We start from the raw sequence: 13,671 nt of genomic DNA, 5'->3' as shown, positions 1-13,671 counted from the left end.
AATCCCAAATTCTACAGGTGAGACACTGAGTGTGGTGTGTAACATCCTTGCTTGAAATTTCTTCTAGTGACTTTGAACTGGATTACCTGAACTCACCTCTAGTACCTTTGAACTGGAAACCCACACATATGATGTCAACTTCTAAAAAGATTTCCAAACAGTGTTTGTAAACAATCAATTTATAAGCCTGTTGCTGGTAACGGCCAGATTTAGAGAAACAACTACTTATAAAGAATAAAATTACAGGGCACACGAGTAAGTGTGATATACTGGAAAACAATTGATCCTGTGGAATCATGCCTCACAAACCTACTGTAATTCCTTGAAGGAGTAAAGAAGCCTGTGAATAAAGGAAATTGGTTAATAAAGTCTACTTTGACTGTCAAAAAGTTTTGAGCATACGTCTTCACCAAAGGCAACTGAAAGAACCTAAGCAGCAATGTGATTAGAAGAAAGGTCTTTGCTGGGCTAAGAAATGATAAAATGTAGAAAACAGAAACTATAGGGAAACTGTAATTTCTTTTGGCAGAGGGAAGTCACCAGTGCAGAAGTCACCACTGGAATTCTGGTGAGATCTGCACTGGTACAAATGTATAGATGATATTGGATGTGCAACAAGGTGACAAAGTTTGCTAACGACAGATAATTTCCTAATCAGATTCATAAAGATAAAGCTTGAATATGAAGAGCTGCAGAAGGCCCTTAGCATACTAAGTGTGTTAAGGATCACAGAATTGTAGGGGTTGGAAGGGACCTTTGGAGATCATCTAGTCTAACCCCGCTGCCAAAGCAAGTTCACCTCGAGCAGGCTGGACAGGAACACACCCAGGCGGGTTTTAAATATCCCCAGAGAAGGAGACTCCACAACCTCTCCAGGCAGCCCGTTCCAGTGCTCTGTTATCCTTAAAGTAAAGAAGTTTTTCCTCATGTTGAGATGGAATTTCCTGTGTTCCAATTTGTGCCCATTTCCCCTTGTCCCATCATCAGGCACCACTGAGAAGAGTGTCCTCTTGATACCCACCATTTAGATATTTAATAAGCATTGATAAAACCCCCTCTCAGCTTTCACTTCTCCAGGCTAAACAGATCCGGGTTGCTCAGCCTTTCCTCATAAGAGACGTGCTCCACCAGTCCCTTGATCGTCTCTGTAGCCCTCTGCTGGACTCCGTCCAGTGGAGAGAGTCCTTCTTGAACTGGGGAGCCCAGAACTGGACCCAGTACTGCAGATGTGGCCTCACTAGGACCGAGTAGAGGGGATGGATAACCTCCCTCAACCTGCTGGCCACAGTCTTTTTAATGCACCCCAAGAGACCACTGGCCTTCTTGGCCACAAGAGCACATTGCTGCCTCGTGGTCAACTTGTTGATGATAATGTTGGATGGAATTCAGTGGGAGAGTTGCAAACTGATGCACAAGAGGGAAAAACAATCCTAGTTTCATATATATAGTGAAACTTTCCGAACACCACCACTTAGCAGTGGGGTCTTAAGAGTTTTGGTTAAAATTTCCATGAAAATATTGTATCAAAGTTCCATAGCTGTGAGGGAAAAAGCAAAAAAACCACTACTAATTAGAAAACACAAAGGGACCAAAACAAGGATATCCTTATGCCCGCTGTATAGATCTTAAGTTTACCTGCAGCTTGAATATCAAGTATAATTGGTTCCTACTTGACAAAAAGGATACAGCTGAAGTGGAAAAGATTCAGAGGTAGAGAAGAATATCCACTGTAGAAGTCTATAAAAACATGACAGGTATTCAGAGGCTAAATATGGAAATTACTGTTCACTGTTTTCCCAACATAGTACTGAGGACGATAGTATTAAATGGCTGCAGCCAGGTTCAAAACAAAAAGACATAGTTCTTCACACAGCATATTGGCAAGCTATGGAACTCCAGTGGATACTGAAAGTTTACTTGAGTTCAAGAAATGTGTGGACGTGTTCAGGCAAGAGAAATCTATCCAAGGTACCAAATCCAAAAGCACAGTTTCTGGAACAGAAAGTCCTCGAGCCATGAACTGTGAGGTTCTCAGACAGTACCCAGGAGATGTATCATAGAATGTGTTGGGTTGGAAGGGAACCTTTAAAGGTCATCTAGTCCAACCCCCCTGCAGTAAGCAGGGACATCTTCAACTAGATCAGGTTGCTCAGAGCCTCATCAAGCCTGACCTTGAATGTCTCCAGGGATGGGGCCTCCACCACCTCTCTGGGCAACCTGGGCCAGTGTCTCACCACCCTCATTGTAAAGAGCTTCTTCCTAAGGTCTAATCTATCATTGTGCACCTGCCCCACTATCACACATTTCCATAGGTTTTTGACCTGTATCAGAGAGACAAGATACTGAGCTAGTACCTTTAGTTTCACCCAGCACAACCATTTTTATATTCCTATGTTCCAGGGAAAGACATGGCAACTGAGGTATCTGAAGGAGATCTGCAGTCCCGTACTGAGACTGATCAAAAGGTCCTCTGACAAGAGGCTAGGAAGTTATACACTTAAGTTCAAACGGAGCAGAACTGCACTAGAAACCTGATGAAGCAAAGAAAACCCTGCCTTCCTTAACACAATCTCCCAAAGTGAGGGTTACTAAGCATGGGGTGCTTCTCGTCTTGGAATGTTTTCTGAGAAGAGCAGTGTTGTTCCATAATTGTCTGCTATGTCAGCATACATCACTATATCTATCCCAAATTGGTAAACTGTAAACCAAGAGAGGAAGATATATGGTGATGAATGTGCTGGGAGGGCAGGAGCATCCACTATGGGAACAGCATCAGCTGCAGCCCTTAACCAATTTACTTCATAGGATCCCTGCTGCCCATCTCTGTATAGAAGCAGGTGCCAAAAGTGTCCAAAGTCAAAGAGCCCAAATCTTGTTTGCTATGACTGAATAAACAGCATACAGGATGCTTCAGTTCACTCAAAGAAATTTTACGCTGTGCATAGTGGAAGATAAAGGTGCTATTCTTTACATTCCTATATTAAATTAGAGATCTACAGGTGTGTACAGTGTAGCCAAGCAAAGACAGAAAATTAAAAGGAAATTAAAGTAGAAATTGATAATGACATTTTTATGGACATAAAAAGAGGCCCGTGACAGAAATAAAGTCTAAGCGATTACCAGGAAAATTTGTTTATAGCTGACAAAACAGACATCGCTAAAATTGTAAATTTAATCCCTGTCTCAGCAATTGCAAAGGATACTAAAAAGGAAACAATTTAACACTTCATATCTGTTGAAGCAGGCAAGAAAAGGACCTAGAGCACATCTCAGATCTGTGCTGAGGTTGCTGCTACTGTAGATGTTCACGACGCAAGGCAGTGCTAGTAACTACTTTTGACAGCACAGATTACATCTCTCACTGACATCTACAGCAAATACGCATCTTTGCATTAGAAGTTAGACGGCTGAGAAATTTCAGCACATCCGCACCCTACAAAATAAAAAAACACTCAGGAAAGAGGAGGAGGACAGCAGAAGGCAGACTGGGCAATAACTAAGCCCAGTGAGTCACTGCAAGACGCTCACTAGCGGTAATGAGGAATTCACTCATGACTACGCACAGAAGGATTGGTGACAGTACACTAAGATCTAGCAGAGGGGACAAGTCTGGTGAAGGCAACAAGGCGATCAAGTTCCTGGAGAAAGAGGTCATCACTTCCTTCCGGAACAAAAGAAGAATGCCAAGACAGCTTTTCATTTTCCAATGTTTCATATTTCATATGTTAGGTAAACTTTACTGGCAATATCCAGGCACCTCCATTAAATCCTGTGCCCTGGTGATGTAAGAAGTCGTATTTTTGACATGTATTAGCACAACTACCACAACTGATACTCTAAAGATAAGATCCAGTCACAGTTACCAGACACTGACCTTCATCCTTAGCAGCACGCACAGAACTAGGCCTACACTTGCCATGTGGAATCTAAGCACTTAGGAATAATTGTCATCAGAATATACCATGCCATAAGAAATCACTATATTGCTGTCATTGTTACAAAACTATAATTTTTTATTTTCCACATGTATTAGACTTTTCTAATGATTATTCAGTGTGCTCCATTAAAAATGTTATGTGGCAGTCAATGTTGAGGTAACACCAGCCAACCTCCACTTTCTTATATACTAAGAGTTACCTAAATTTAAAGTTGTGATATGCACAACTGCTGTTTAAGACATACATACACGCATGAAGTCTAAAGTTTTATATTCACCAAAATTTATTCCTGGAACAGGACTAGAAAAGTTAGACAAAAAATTGGGAGAAGAGAAGGGGAAAAAGGAGTCTGATTTTATCCTCCCCCCCCCCCCCAAATTTTAAAGTATTGCAGATAACCTTAGCAGGAAAGTAGAAAATAAACACTTCAATAACTTTAAAAATTGAACTAACGAGTGGTATAGGCTGGTACAACTGACCTGCATGGATAACTTTCAGATAGAAACCCCCTAAAGCACAGTTAACTCCCTCACCCAATTAGCTTGGCATCAGGTCTCCACCATACAAATTCCTATCTCCAAACAGACTCCACACCTGAAAGGAATTGCTCAATTGCAGCTCCCCTCACTAACGCAAGGACAAAGTATTTCTCTGCTGTTCCACTTGAAGGATTCAGGCATAAAAGTGACACTGCTTTTCCTGGAAAATTTTAATCGCAGGATTGAGATATAAAACTGATATTGCTTTTGTCAGAATAGTTTTAATTGCATTAAATGTGGATGCAAACCATATGGGTATGATTTCTTGCACGTATTCTAATGACTTTTTGTGCCTGCATAAAATCTTTAATAAAAAGAATTTAAACAAGTGAACTCCTTATGTTATCAGGAGAGAAACGGATGAATCTTGAATCACTGAAGACTCCCATATACATTTTTGTTTTATTTAAGCAGCCTAGGGGGAAAGGGGGAAGCTATTATAAAAATGAGCCAATTTTTACAATACCTCAACACTCCCTCATGACATTTAACGCCTGTTTTACATTTTTATTCAATGCACCAAACTTGAGTATTTTCTATCAGCTGACGTTTGCTGCATCAGTTGAGAACATTTGAGAGCTCTGTGCAAGCTCTGAGTTTCCACCAGAAATTAACAAATCCTTTTTGGCAAGTTGACTAAAAACACAACTTCTGAATCCCTGGAGTTCATGTTCCACATAGTTTACTTTTTTATTATTATTATTAGTGATACTATACTAGATGATATCTTTTTATTCAGTTATTTTAAAATTTGCTTGGCTCAAAATATTGAAGCTTAACCTTTCCTTTTAGGAGTTATTTTTTGCTTATATCAATGGCATTGGGGGACATAGATTCCATATAAGACATCCCAAAACAGGAGGTTTCATTAGTAAAAGAACTGCTATGACTTAAGCAAAGCTATTTTCAAAGCTCTTCTTCTCCATAAGATTACCAAACATTACTATTTATAATTTTCAGTGCATTCAGTCCTCATTTTTCAAGGATTCCTGTCCAAAGTTTCCCAGATTTGTTTGACGAGTTAATAGAGAATCTGAACATCCTTCCAGATAATGTGATTCTGCACTTCTACTCAGAGACATAACTGGAGCACTCTGTCCAGTTCTGGGCACCCTTCTTACAGGAGAGACATGGACATACTGGAGTAAGTCCAGTAAAGGGCCACAAAGGTCACAGAAGGAGAGGCTGAGAGTGCTGGGACTGTTTCAGCCGAAGAGAAGGCACAGAGGGGTCTCACCAGAGCATACAAATACCTGATTGGGGGCAAGTAGCGAAGGCTTAGCCAGACTCTCCTCAGTGGTGCCCAGCAACAGGGGAGGAGGAAATGGGCACAAATTAGAATGTGAGAAATACCACTTAAACATAAGAAAAAACTTGATCCCCTTAATAAAATGGGAATAGCAGTATTTCCCCACCCCATCAGTCACATCTTTTAATCACTTACTGGTATTTACATTTTTTAAATGATTAAATCAGCTTCTACTTAGCTTCTGCTGAAAGACCCTGAACACAGTAGTGTAACAGCACTCATGTTGATGTGTTTTTATTAATAACTTTTATTGAAAAGTTAAGTAAGGCAAAATAAATATAGTCTTGCAAGTAAACAAGAAACAATATGAACAAGTCATATTATTTATGAGGCTCATTATGAGAGAGAGAGGAGGAAAGGAGAGAGAATGAACCATAGTTAAGATTGCTTCTTTTCTCCACAATGCCATTCTAAGTTATGCATTTACTGCATTAATACGATCACCTTCCTTACTACTCCCTCCTAGGTGGTCCCACTTCTGCAGGAATTGGTTGGGACTAACTATGACTATTTCAAATGTTTTCAACAAACAGATTACTGTGGCATTATTGTTGTGATTTATTCACATTTTCATATTGCATCCCCGCAATAATCCTTCAAATAGTTTTTATTCAGAATGACCATGTGGCGATATTCTTGGAACACTAAATGGAACAGAGCATTTTTGGAACACTAGTCATTTAGCTATACATTCTGTGACCCTGCAGTTAGCTATTACATATTTATGCTATATTACTTTATGTTTTAGACCTTTCTGACATGTTTATACTAAACCTTCCCTGGTTCAGGTCATTAGGCCCAATGACTAGGTATATGAATTAAAGTACTAGACAAGGAGAATCTGACCAGAGAACAGGACCATCTCTTGGGAAAGGAGGCCAATGTAGGACAAAAGGACTTGAATTCCTTCAACTCACTCAAAGTAGTTTTTGCTTCTAGTGTTGTATTGCTATTCATGAATATTTGGTCACAATCTCCTATTTGTTCCAGTGTTGCCATTTCCTTAAAAACTGGCACTATAACACATGAAAAAAGTTAGCAGTGTGGAATTAGAATGGCAATCAGTAATAAGTAAAAGCACAACACAACTGAGTATGTGCATGAGCGTGAGCATTCATGTTTAGAATTAGTAAATGACAAAAATATTGGGCTTCTTGCCCAAGGTGCTACTTAATGCTGTTCCTAAAATATCCATACAGAGCTTTGTTTCTTTATAAGATCTGTATCATCACGTTCTGCAAATAGGAATGTTTAAAGACAGGGAAACATAGACTCATGGATGTGTATTCATTATGCACAGTCAAGGGGAAAGAATTCTTTAGTGAGAGAGATCCCTCTTTACACAGCATTCTTCAAAAACTGACAGTTGCAATCAACTTGTTTTGAAGAGGGATGGTATAGTTTTAAAGAAGGCATAAAAAACCTTCTTGTTAAGTTGATACTACACACTGCAATTACTCCAAGTTTGTGCAATATGTCCAAATATCAGCAAGTGTATTTTAAACCTTTCTTTTTTGGGTGGCAGGGAGTGGGGAGGTGTGAAACAAGCAAAATAGTTTGTAGTTTTAAATTTTCAGATCACTTCAGTCCCTGCTCTCATATGTGTATCTCTACCTTGCTGCAATTCCTTCACTTACTAAAGAACTTCACCTCCTTAATATATTCCTTTGGGGTATTATTCTCTAGTGCCTCCAAATGAAAAAGGACCTATAATGGGACTATGTCCTTTGAGTGAAAAAACATATTCAGCCTCACTTGCAATAGTCAGTAATACTACTGTTTCAAAATGGAATGACCCAAACATACACTTCCTCAAGCAAGCATTCTTCACCAATTTATTTTCCTCTGTAGATATAGTTTCTATCCTAAATAGGCTACAACTGATGTCTATTGTACTACTTGTAGATTTTCATCAATGTTACATTTCAAAAACATCCACAGAATGCAGTTTGCAGAATTAATACAAATGATGAAACAGGAGTGCAGGATAAGCACATGGCATACTGCAACAGCTTCCAGTTACACAAAATTCCATGGAGATCTAATTATTTTAAATGAGCAAAGGAAAGTTCAGGAACAGCTTCAAAATACAGGTAGGTCAAGATTTTAAATTATACTTGAATAAGGAAAACAAAGAAGCTGGGGAGAGTGTTGGTCCTATTAAAAAGTCCATGAATACCCTGCAAAGCACCAAAATACCATGAAACCAATACTTTCAGGAATTTCATTCCAATGCCAAGAAACGGAATGTACTCATTGTGACTAATACATCAAAATACTGAAAATAAATTCTAACAGATTAAAAAGATCTTGTAGCAAGTGAAAGGTATAGTTAAATCATTCCAAACCTAATCAAGCTTAAAAGCAGGGCAGTCTTTCCCCATTATTAATAAGAATGTAAGCTGGATAAGTAGACAGGGAAACTATAAATTATGGCCAGTAAAAGTAATACAACATTTTTTACAAATATGTTTTTAATTAAAAATGAAGAGACAGTCATTTTTACTGAAGCAATTTGTTGCACATTCTTAAATATGGTCTTCTGTGGTCTCTCACACACATACGTTTCCAACAAAATGTTATTAAATGGGAGTGAAACCAGAATACAGTTCTAAATGCAAAATCAATTCCATGTTTTACATGTTTACATTTCTAGGTAGAAATATGAAAATATTTTTAAATCTCGATCACTTAATCCTGTGTGTGGGGTCAGGAAATACCGCTCACCCCTGCCAATCTGCAGTCCAATTATATGTGAAAATTGTTGCTTCACAAGGGTAAAGCAAGAGACAGAAAAATTGCACACTACTTTCAGGCTTCAGCTGAGCTTTTAAAACACATGGCCAAACACGTTGCCATGGTAATCTTCTGCAAATACATCTATAATTTCTTAAGATGGAGCTGAATATCGTCTTTTAAAATAAACTTCTCTCACAATTTCAAATATAATTGCTCTATGCTGTATTCACGGGAAACAACGGCTATTATCTAGCATTTATATCACCTAAAGTGATAACAGTATCTCCCATTCCATTTTGTGCTCTATACATTAAATTAGGCCACTATCTTCCTATGTGAAATACCCATATACTTTTTTTCTTTTATGTACTCTGAGTTTCCTATCCATCACCACAATACATTAGCAGATACAAAAGCATCAGCCTTGCAATGAAGTTGGCAACAGTTGAAAACAAAAAGGATGAGACATACTTCAGTAAAATGAATCTGGTTTTAAACAACATTCTAAATACTTAAGTTATTAATCTTCTCTTTTACAACCCATTAGTATTAATATGCGTCACTGAGTGTGATAATTAAAAAGGGGAGAGTTATCTTGCCAAACTTTTACTGTTATGTTCAGTAAGCTATTTTTAAAACTGATTTGAAATGAAGCAAAAAAAAAAAAATTTACTACTGCAAAATGAAGCAAGAGCTGTGCCTGCAGAATAGCTCAGTCCTGTTACACAATGTGATACGTTGTTTAAAATGACCTGCCACTGTAGGTAAACAGTTGCCTTATAATGCATCTCATAGGACAAGCACACATATTCACACAATAGCTTTGTGTGCCATGTAAAGATAAAGCAAAATAAAAATGCAATACAATCTTGTCATTTTCCTTTACAGCAAAAGTATAACCTTTGACCATGAATTAGTTAAAAGAAATCATATTCACAATAAAAGCAGGTTGAAAATATGCAATAACCTTACATTGTTCAAATAGCAATGAACAACACATTAGATTTCCAAGACAGACATTGTTCTGCTTATGTAAACAGTCTACCCTATAAATCCTGTAGCAAATCCAACATGAAGCAATTACACAGACAAAGAGATTGTAAATGACCTAAAACTGTAAAACAAACCCTTGTGGTGTTAGAAATATTAGTATAAACTATGAGGTCGTACCTGATGACTTAGAGACTGTAACGTCTCACCGGTTCCGAGCTGCATGACCTTCCTATTTCCAGAGACCCCCAAAAATTGCATTTCCTGTCTTACAAAAGTGCATCACAGACCCATCTATCTCTCAAAATCTTCTGGGCTAGTGAAGAAAGCATTAACAGCCATTCTGTCCATCAGTAAGTGCTGGAGTCATTACCCTCAAGATATCAGATCTTAAATATAGTTTCCTCCGTGCGATTACAGACATCCAGTAGTCAAGGAGGCTGACACAGCTAGATCACTGATGCTGCTAATGCCATCTGAAAACAGTAAGCTTACTGCTTAAAGCAATCCTGCATCATCCAAACAGAACAAGCCACATCCTTCAACTCCTCACTTGCGTTTTTTATAAAACCTAGCGCTGCCATTATAGATTTTGTTTTCATCTGTGGTCAGCTAAAGGAGAAACTGGATATTATGCAACCAGCTTTGCATTAACAAAAGAAAAACGGCAGATGAAGTGACATATCGAGGTTATCAAATTTTGCTTGCATGACCACTCCTCAACAAGCACTATCACCATTCAGAAGAAGCGTCACAATCTGATCCAAAGGAAAATTACCAGAGAGAAATTACAAACAATTCATAGGCAGCAAGGCATTTAAATACCCCTGTGGTACTGAAACAGCTATTTTATGCAACCTTATGAATCCCAGTCCCTATTAAATTAAAAATGTTGCTTGCCTAAGTATTTTTAGTGTTTATTTTCAATAAATTGCATGATCACTGCATTGTTTCCATTACTCCCTGCTAGCAGCCAGAAAACAGCATGCCTTGAAAATGTGCCAGTATTATGACAGCAAAAATGTGTTTTGATATCAAACAAAACAATCGTGCATGGTTTTTTTCTGATAGGAGAGACCTTTCAAGCTAACACATGTACAGTATCCTCCTTAGTAATTTTTAAATTATTACGACTACAAAGTAATAGCCGGACTTATTAAAACACATACTTGATGCAAGTGAAATTGATTATTATAAATCATTATTTATATTTACTGTTGCTATCATTACGGCAACAAACTTAGGCAAATGAAAAAATCACTTCACAGAATTAAGACAAAACAGTGCCACCAACAAACTGGAAAAAGTTATCATCTAATAATTCCTCTGAATTCTAGACCCACAGAAAAATTACTCGTGTCCACACAGTGAGAAAGTCCTATTTAGGCACTCAGTCCATATCCTTAAACACACAGGAACACCCTCTCAACACATATTGAAAACACATTGCTACCAGTAGAATTTTACACACAAATACAACTTGAAGGAAAAAATCTTCCCTAATTTCACTACAGCTTGCATGTTATTCAAATTAATTTGGATGTCCTTCTTTACTTTGAAATATAAGCAGAAGCTGAAACTAGAAGTAAATGGTTCTAAATTAATTCACCCAGATCCTATTCTGTTAGTTTAACATTATTATTATACAGTTGTAGTAATTGCTGTTTTGAGTAATCAAGTTTGGCTTATAGTCATTCACATTATGGCACTGATAATAGCAAACTGGTCTCATCCATGAATACCACATATTTCCCTTTAGAGAGGGAAACTGCCTGCTACCAGTTTTTAACTGGTTGACTTTATACAGTGTGTAACTGCCTCAAGGTAAGGACGCTTTATCTACTCACAGTTAGCCAGCCATTTGTACAGGGTCTCAGGTGAGGTGTTCAGTAGCCTGGCAGAGGCTATAGTCAGTGAAGCCCTAGGAGGCTTTGAAGTGCAGTAGGGAACCAGATCAGGCCAGACCTGACGCTGCTTTTTAATATTCTCAAGAGATTTAATCTTAAGGCCCAACAACCTGACACCGTCTTTTTCCTGCTGATGACAGTGGCAGTCAGGGTGCCACTTTGAACATTGTGAATGTTCTTGAAAGCCACCACTTTTAAAGTTTTTCCAGAATAACTCATGAATTCACTTTCAATCAAGAAAATACTACTAAATCTATGCACACAGAATATAACTGCATACACACAAGGAGACAAAAGGCCCTTCAAAAAACAGACAAGAGTGATTCAGCAATAAAAAGAAGAAAATAGCTTTCCTCACATCAGTATGAAATGGGAATATCTCCCAAGGGGATATTTTTATTTCCAAAGGTAATTTAAAAAGTGATAATAATACACTATTACTAAATATTAAGTTATTTACTCCTATGCAGACACTCAGTTCTGCAATACTATGTTCTGATCAGTAGCTACGTACAGCTACGTAAGGGAGCACAACCTTGCATCTGGGAGCTGCTGGCAACTACTTCCAAATTCCCACAAGCCACCTAGCGAGAATATAGAGGCCAGCAACATGATAAGAAGTGACCAAATAAGAAATGTATGGTGCCAAGCCAACTTTTATAAATATTATGTAGGCTCTCTCTGTACAAATCTTGTCTTACATGATGATCGCCACTCAAAAAGTGAAAAACGCAGAGCTAGGAGCTATAACCACAGATGACAGAAATATCAATTAAGAGTTTCTGCTCACAAAGGGTACATAATCTCTCCTCCAGCTGGACATCTGAAGAATTCAGGAGCTAGCAAAAGACAAGATAGAAGACTATTTTCCTGAGTTAGATTAAGATCTCAATAGAAATTATAAATGCATTCAGAAATATGCATGAAGAAATACTGTGTATTACCCCAGCTACTGGAATCTTTTCCCAGAAGTTATTCCATGTTTTCCCTCATGACAATACAATTACTATTTTGCAAAAGTGAAAACTTTAAAATTTCATTAGCAATGTTAAAACAGAGAGAGGGTATGCATACAGTTCCACTTTATAGATATTTATTCTCAGAAATGTTAAAGCAAAAATCTGGTAAGTCATTCCCTTTAGAATATCAACAGGTTTCACTTTATACCATACAGAAGCGTTACCCACAAATATAGTTTGCTTTTATTTAATTTTCCTTCAGAGGAAAAAAAGAAAGAACAATAACCAAAAAAAAGCAAACTCAGATTTCCTGTGGATTATGCAAGGTGAAATAATGGTCACTTTGAATCTATCACCACCAGCTTCATATCAAAAAGACCTGACCTAAGCAGTTAATAAGCAAACACCACCATCTCTGTCACTCAACTTTTTAAATTAAATTCAAGACATGTTTGCTAGTACTAACGATCATGATAGAGAACATTTGAGATCAGTGAAAGGTATTGCAGATTGTGAAAGTAAGGTGAGATAATGTAGCATTGTACCAAAATAGCTGGAAGAACAATACTAACCATATTCCTCAGCAACATTGAGGGATGAATTTTACTATATATTTTTATTAACGACGAGAACATAAGTAGTATGAATGATACCAAAAGGCACAGTTTGGCTTTGTTCAACAAAATTCTGGTATCAGGAAGCACTGCTAATATATGAGGAATGGAACATCACCAGGAAGACTTGGATTATCTTTAGGACCACAAGAATAAAATTGGGGTAAAATTCAATAATGTAAAATGCAAAGATGTGAATTTATGGATTATTAAATTTCTGCCAAGAATTGAGAGCTCAGCAGTTGAAAATTACAGTGGATAAAACTGTGGGGACAAAGCTGATCACAGTAATTATGAGCTACCAACATGATTCCCTATGGGAATGAAATTTTAAAATTACCAGGGACGATATTTCTAGTACATAGACATCAACATTAATGCAACAACATGAAGCTCTATTAAAATCTTATTGTTCTTGATTCTGATCATCTGTGCCTAAAAAAGGAATTCAAACTACAAAATATAAAGGCTTCTACAATCATCAGGAAATTTTGAGAAGAAACTGAAAACATTTGCTTTGTTTAGCTTAACAAACAAAAGACAAAGGGGAGATCTGTGTAGGTGTCACGATAGAATTGCCAAGGAAAAAGAAAAAATATTCAAGTAAAAGAACAATTTTGGAACAAGCACAGATCCATACAAAGTTTGGGGGATTAATGTTTGGGGATTTTTACCT

At 37.6% G+C, this 13,671-nt stretch overlaps 1 protein-coding gene across 9 annotated transcripts in view; it reads right to left on the bottom strand.

Annotated features, from left to right (window-relative positions):
• The window catches only part of SLC4A10 (solute carrier family 4 member 10), a 164,358-nt gene that overhangs the window by 117,801 nt on the left and 32,886 nt on the right, over positions 1–13,671 (bottom strand). For 5 of the 9 annotated variants that reach the window (XR_010072081.1, XR_010072082.1, XM_063342268.1 and 2 more), the window contains exon 1: positions 9,696–10,105. The exons of 2 other annotated variants lie outside the window; for them this stretch is intronic. Coding sequence is in view for 4 of the 7 variants with exons in the window: in XM_063342268.1 (XP_063198338.1) it covers positions 9,696–9,776 (81 nt within the window). In the remaining 3 variants the exon portion in view is untranslated. Of the gene's footprint in view, positions 1–9,695; positions 10,106–13,671 lie in introns of those variants that run through there. 2 more of the 9 variants (XR_010072084.1, XM_063342266.1) reach the window with 1 other exon arrangement.

Source organism: Chroicocephalus ridibundus, chromosome 7 (assembly GCF_963924245.1).
Source record: "Chroicocephalus ridibundus chromosome 7, bChrRid1.1, whole genome shotgun sequence".
Lineage (NCBI taxonomy): Eukaryota > Metazoa > Chordata > Aves > Charadriiformes > Laridae > Chroicocephalus > Chroicocephalus ridibundus.
Note: the sequence above shows the minus strand (reverse complement) of the source record. Positions and strands in the feature narration are given on the sequence as shown.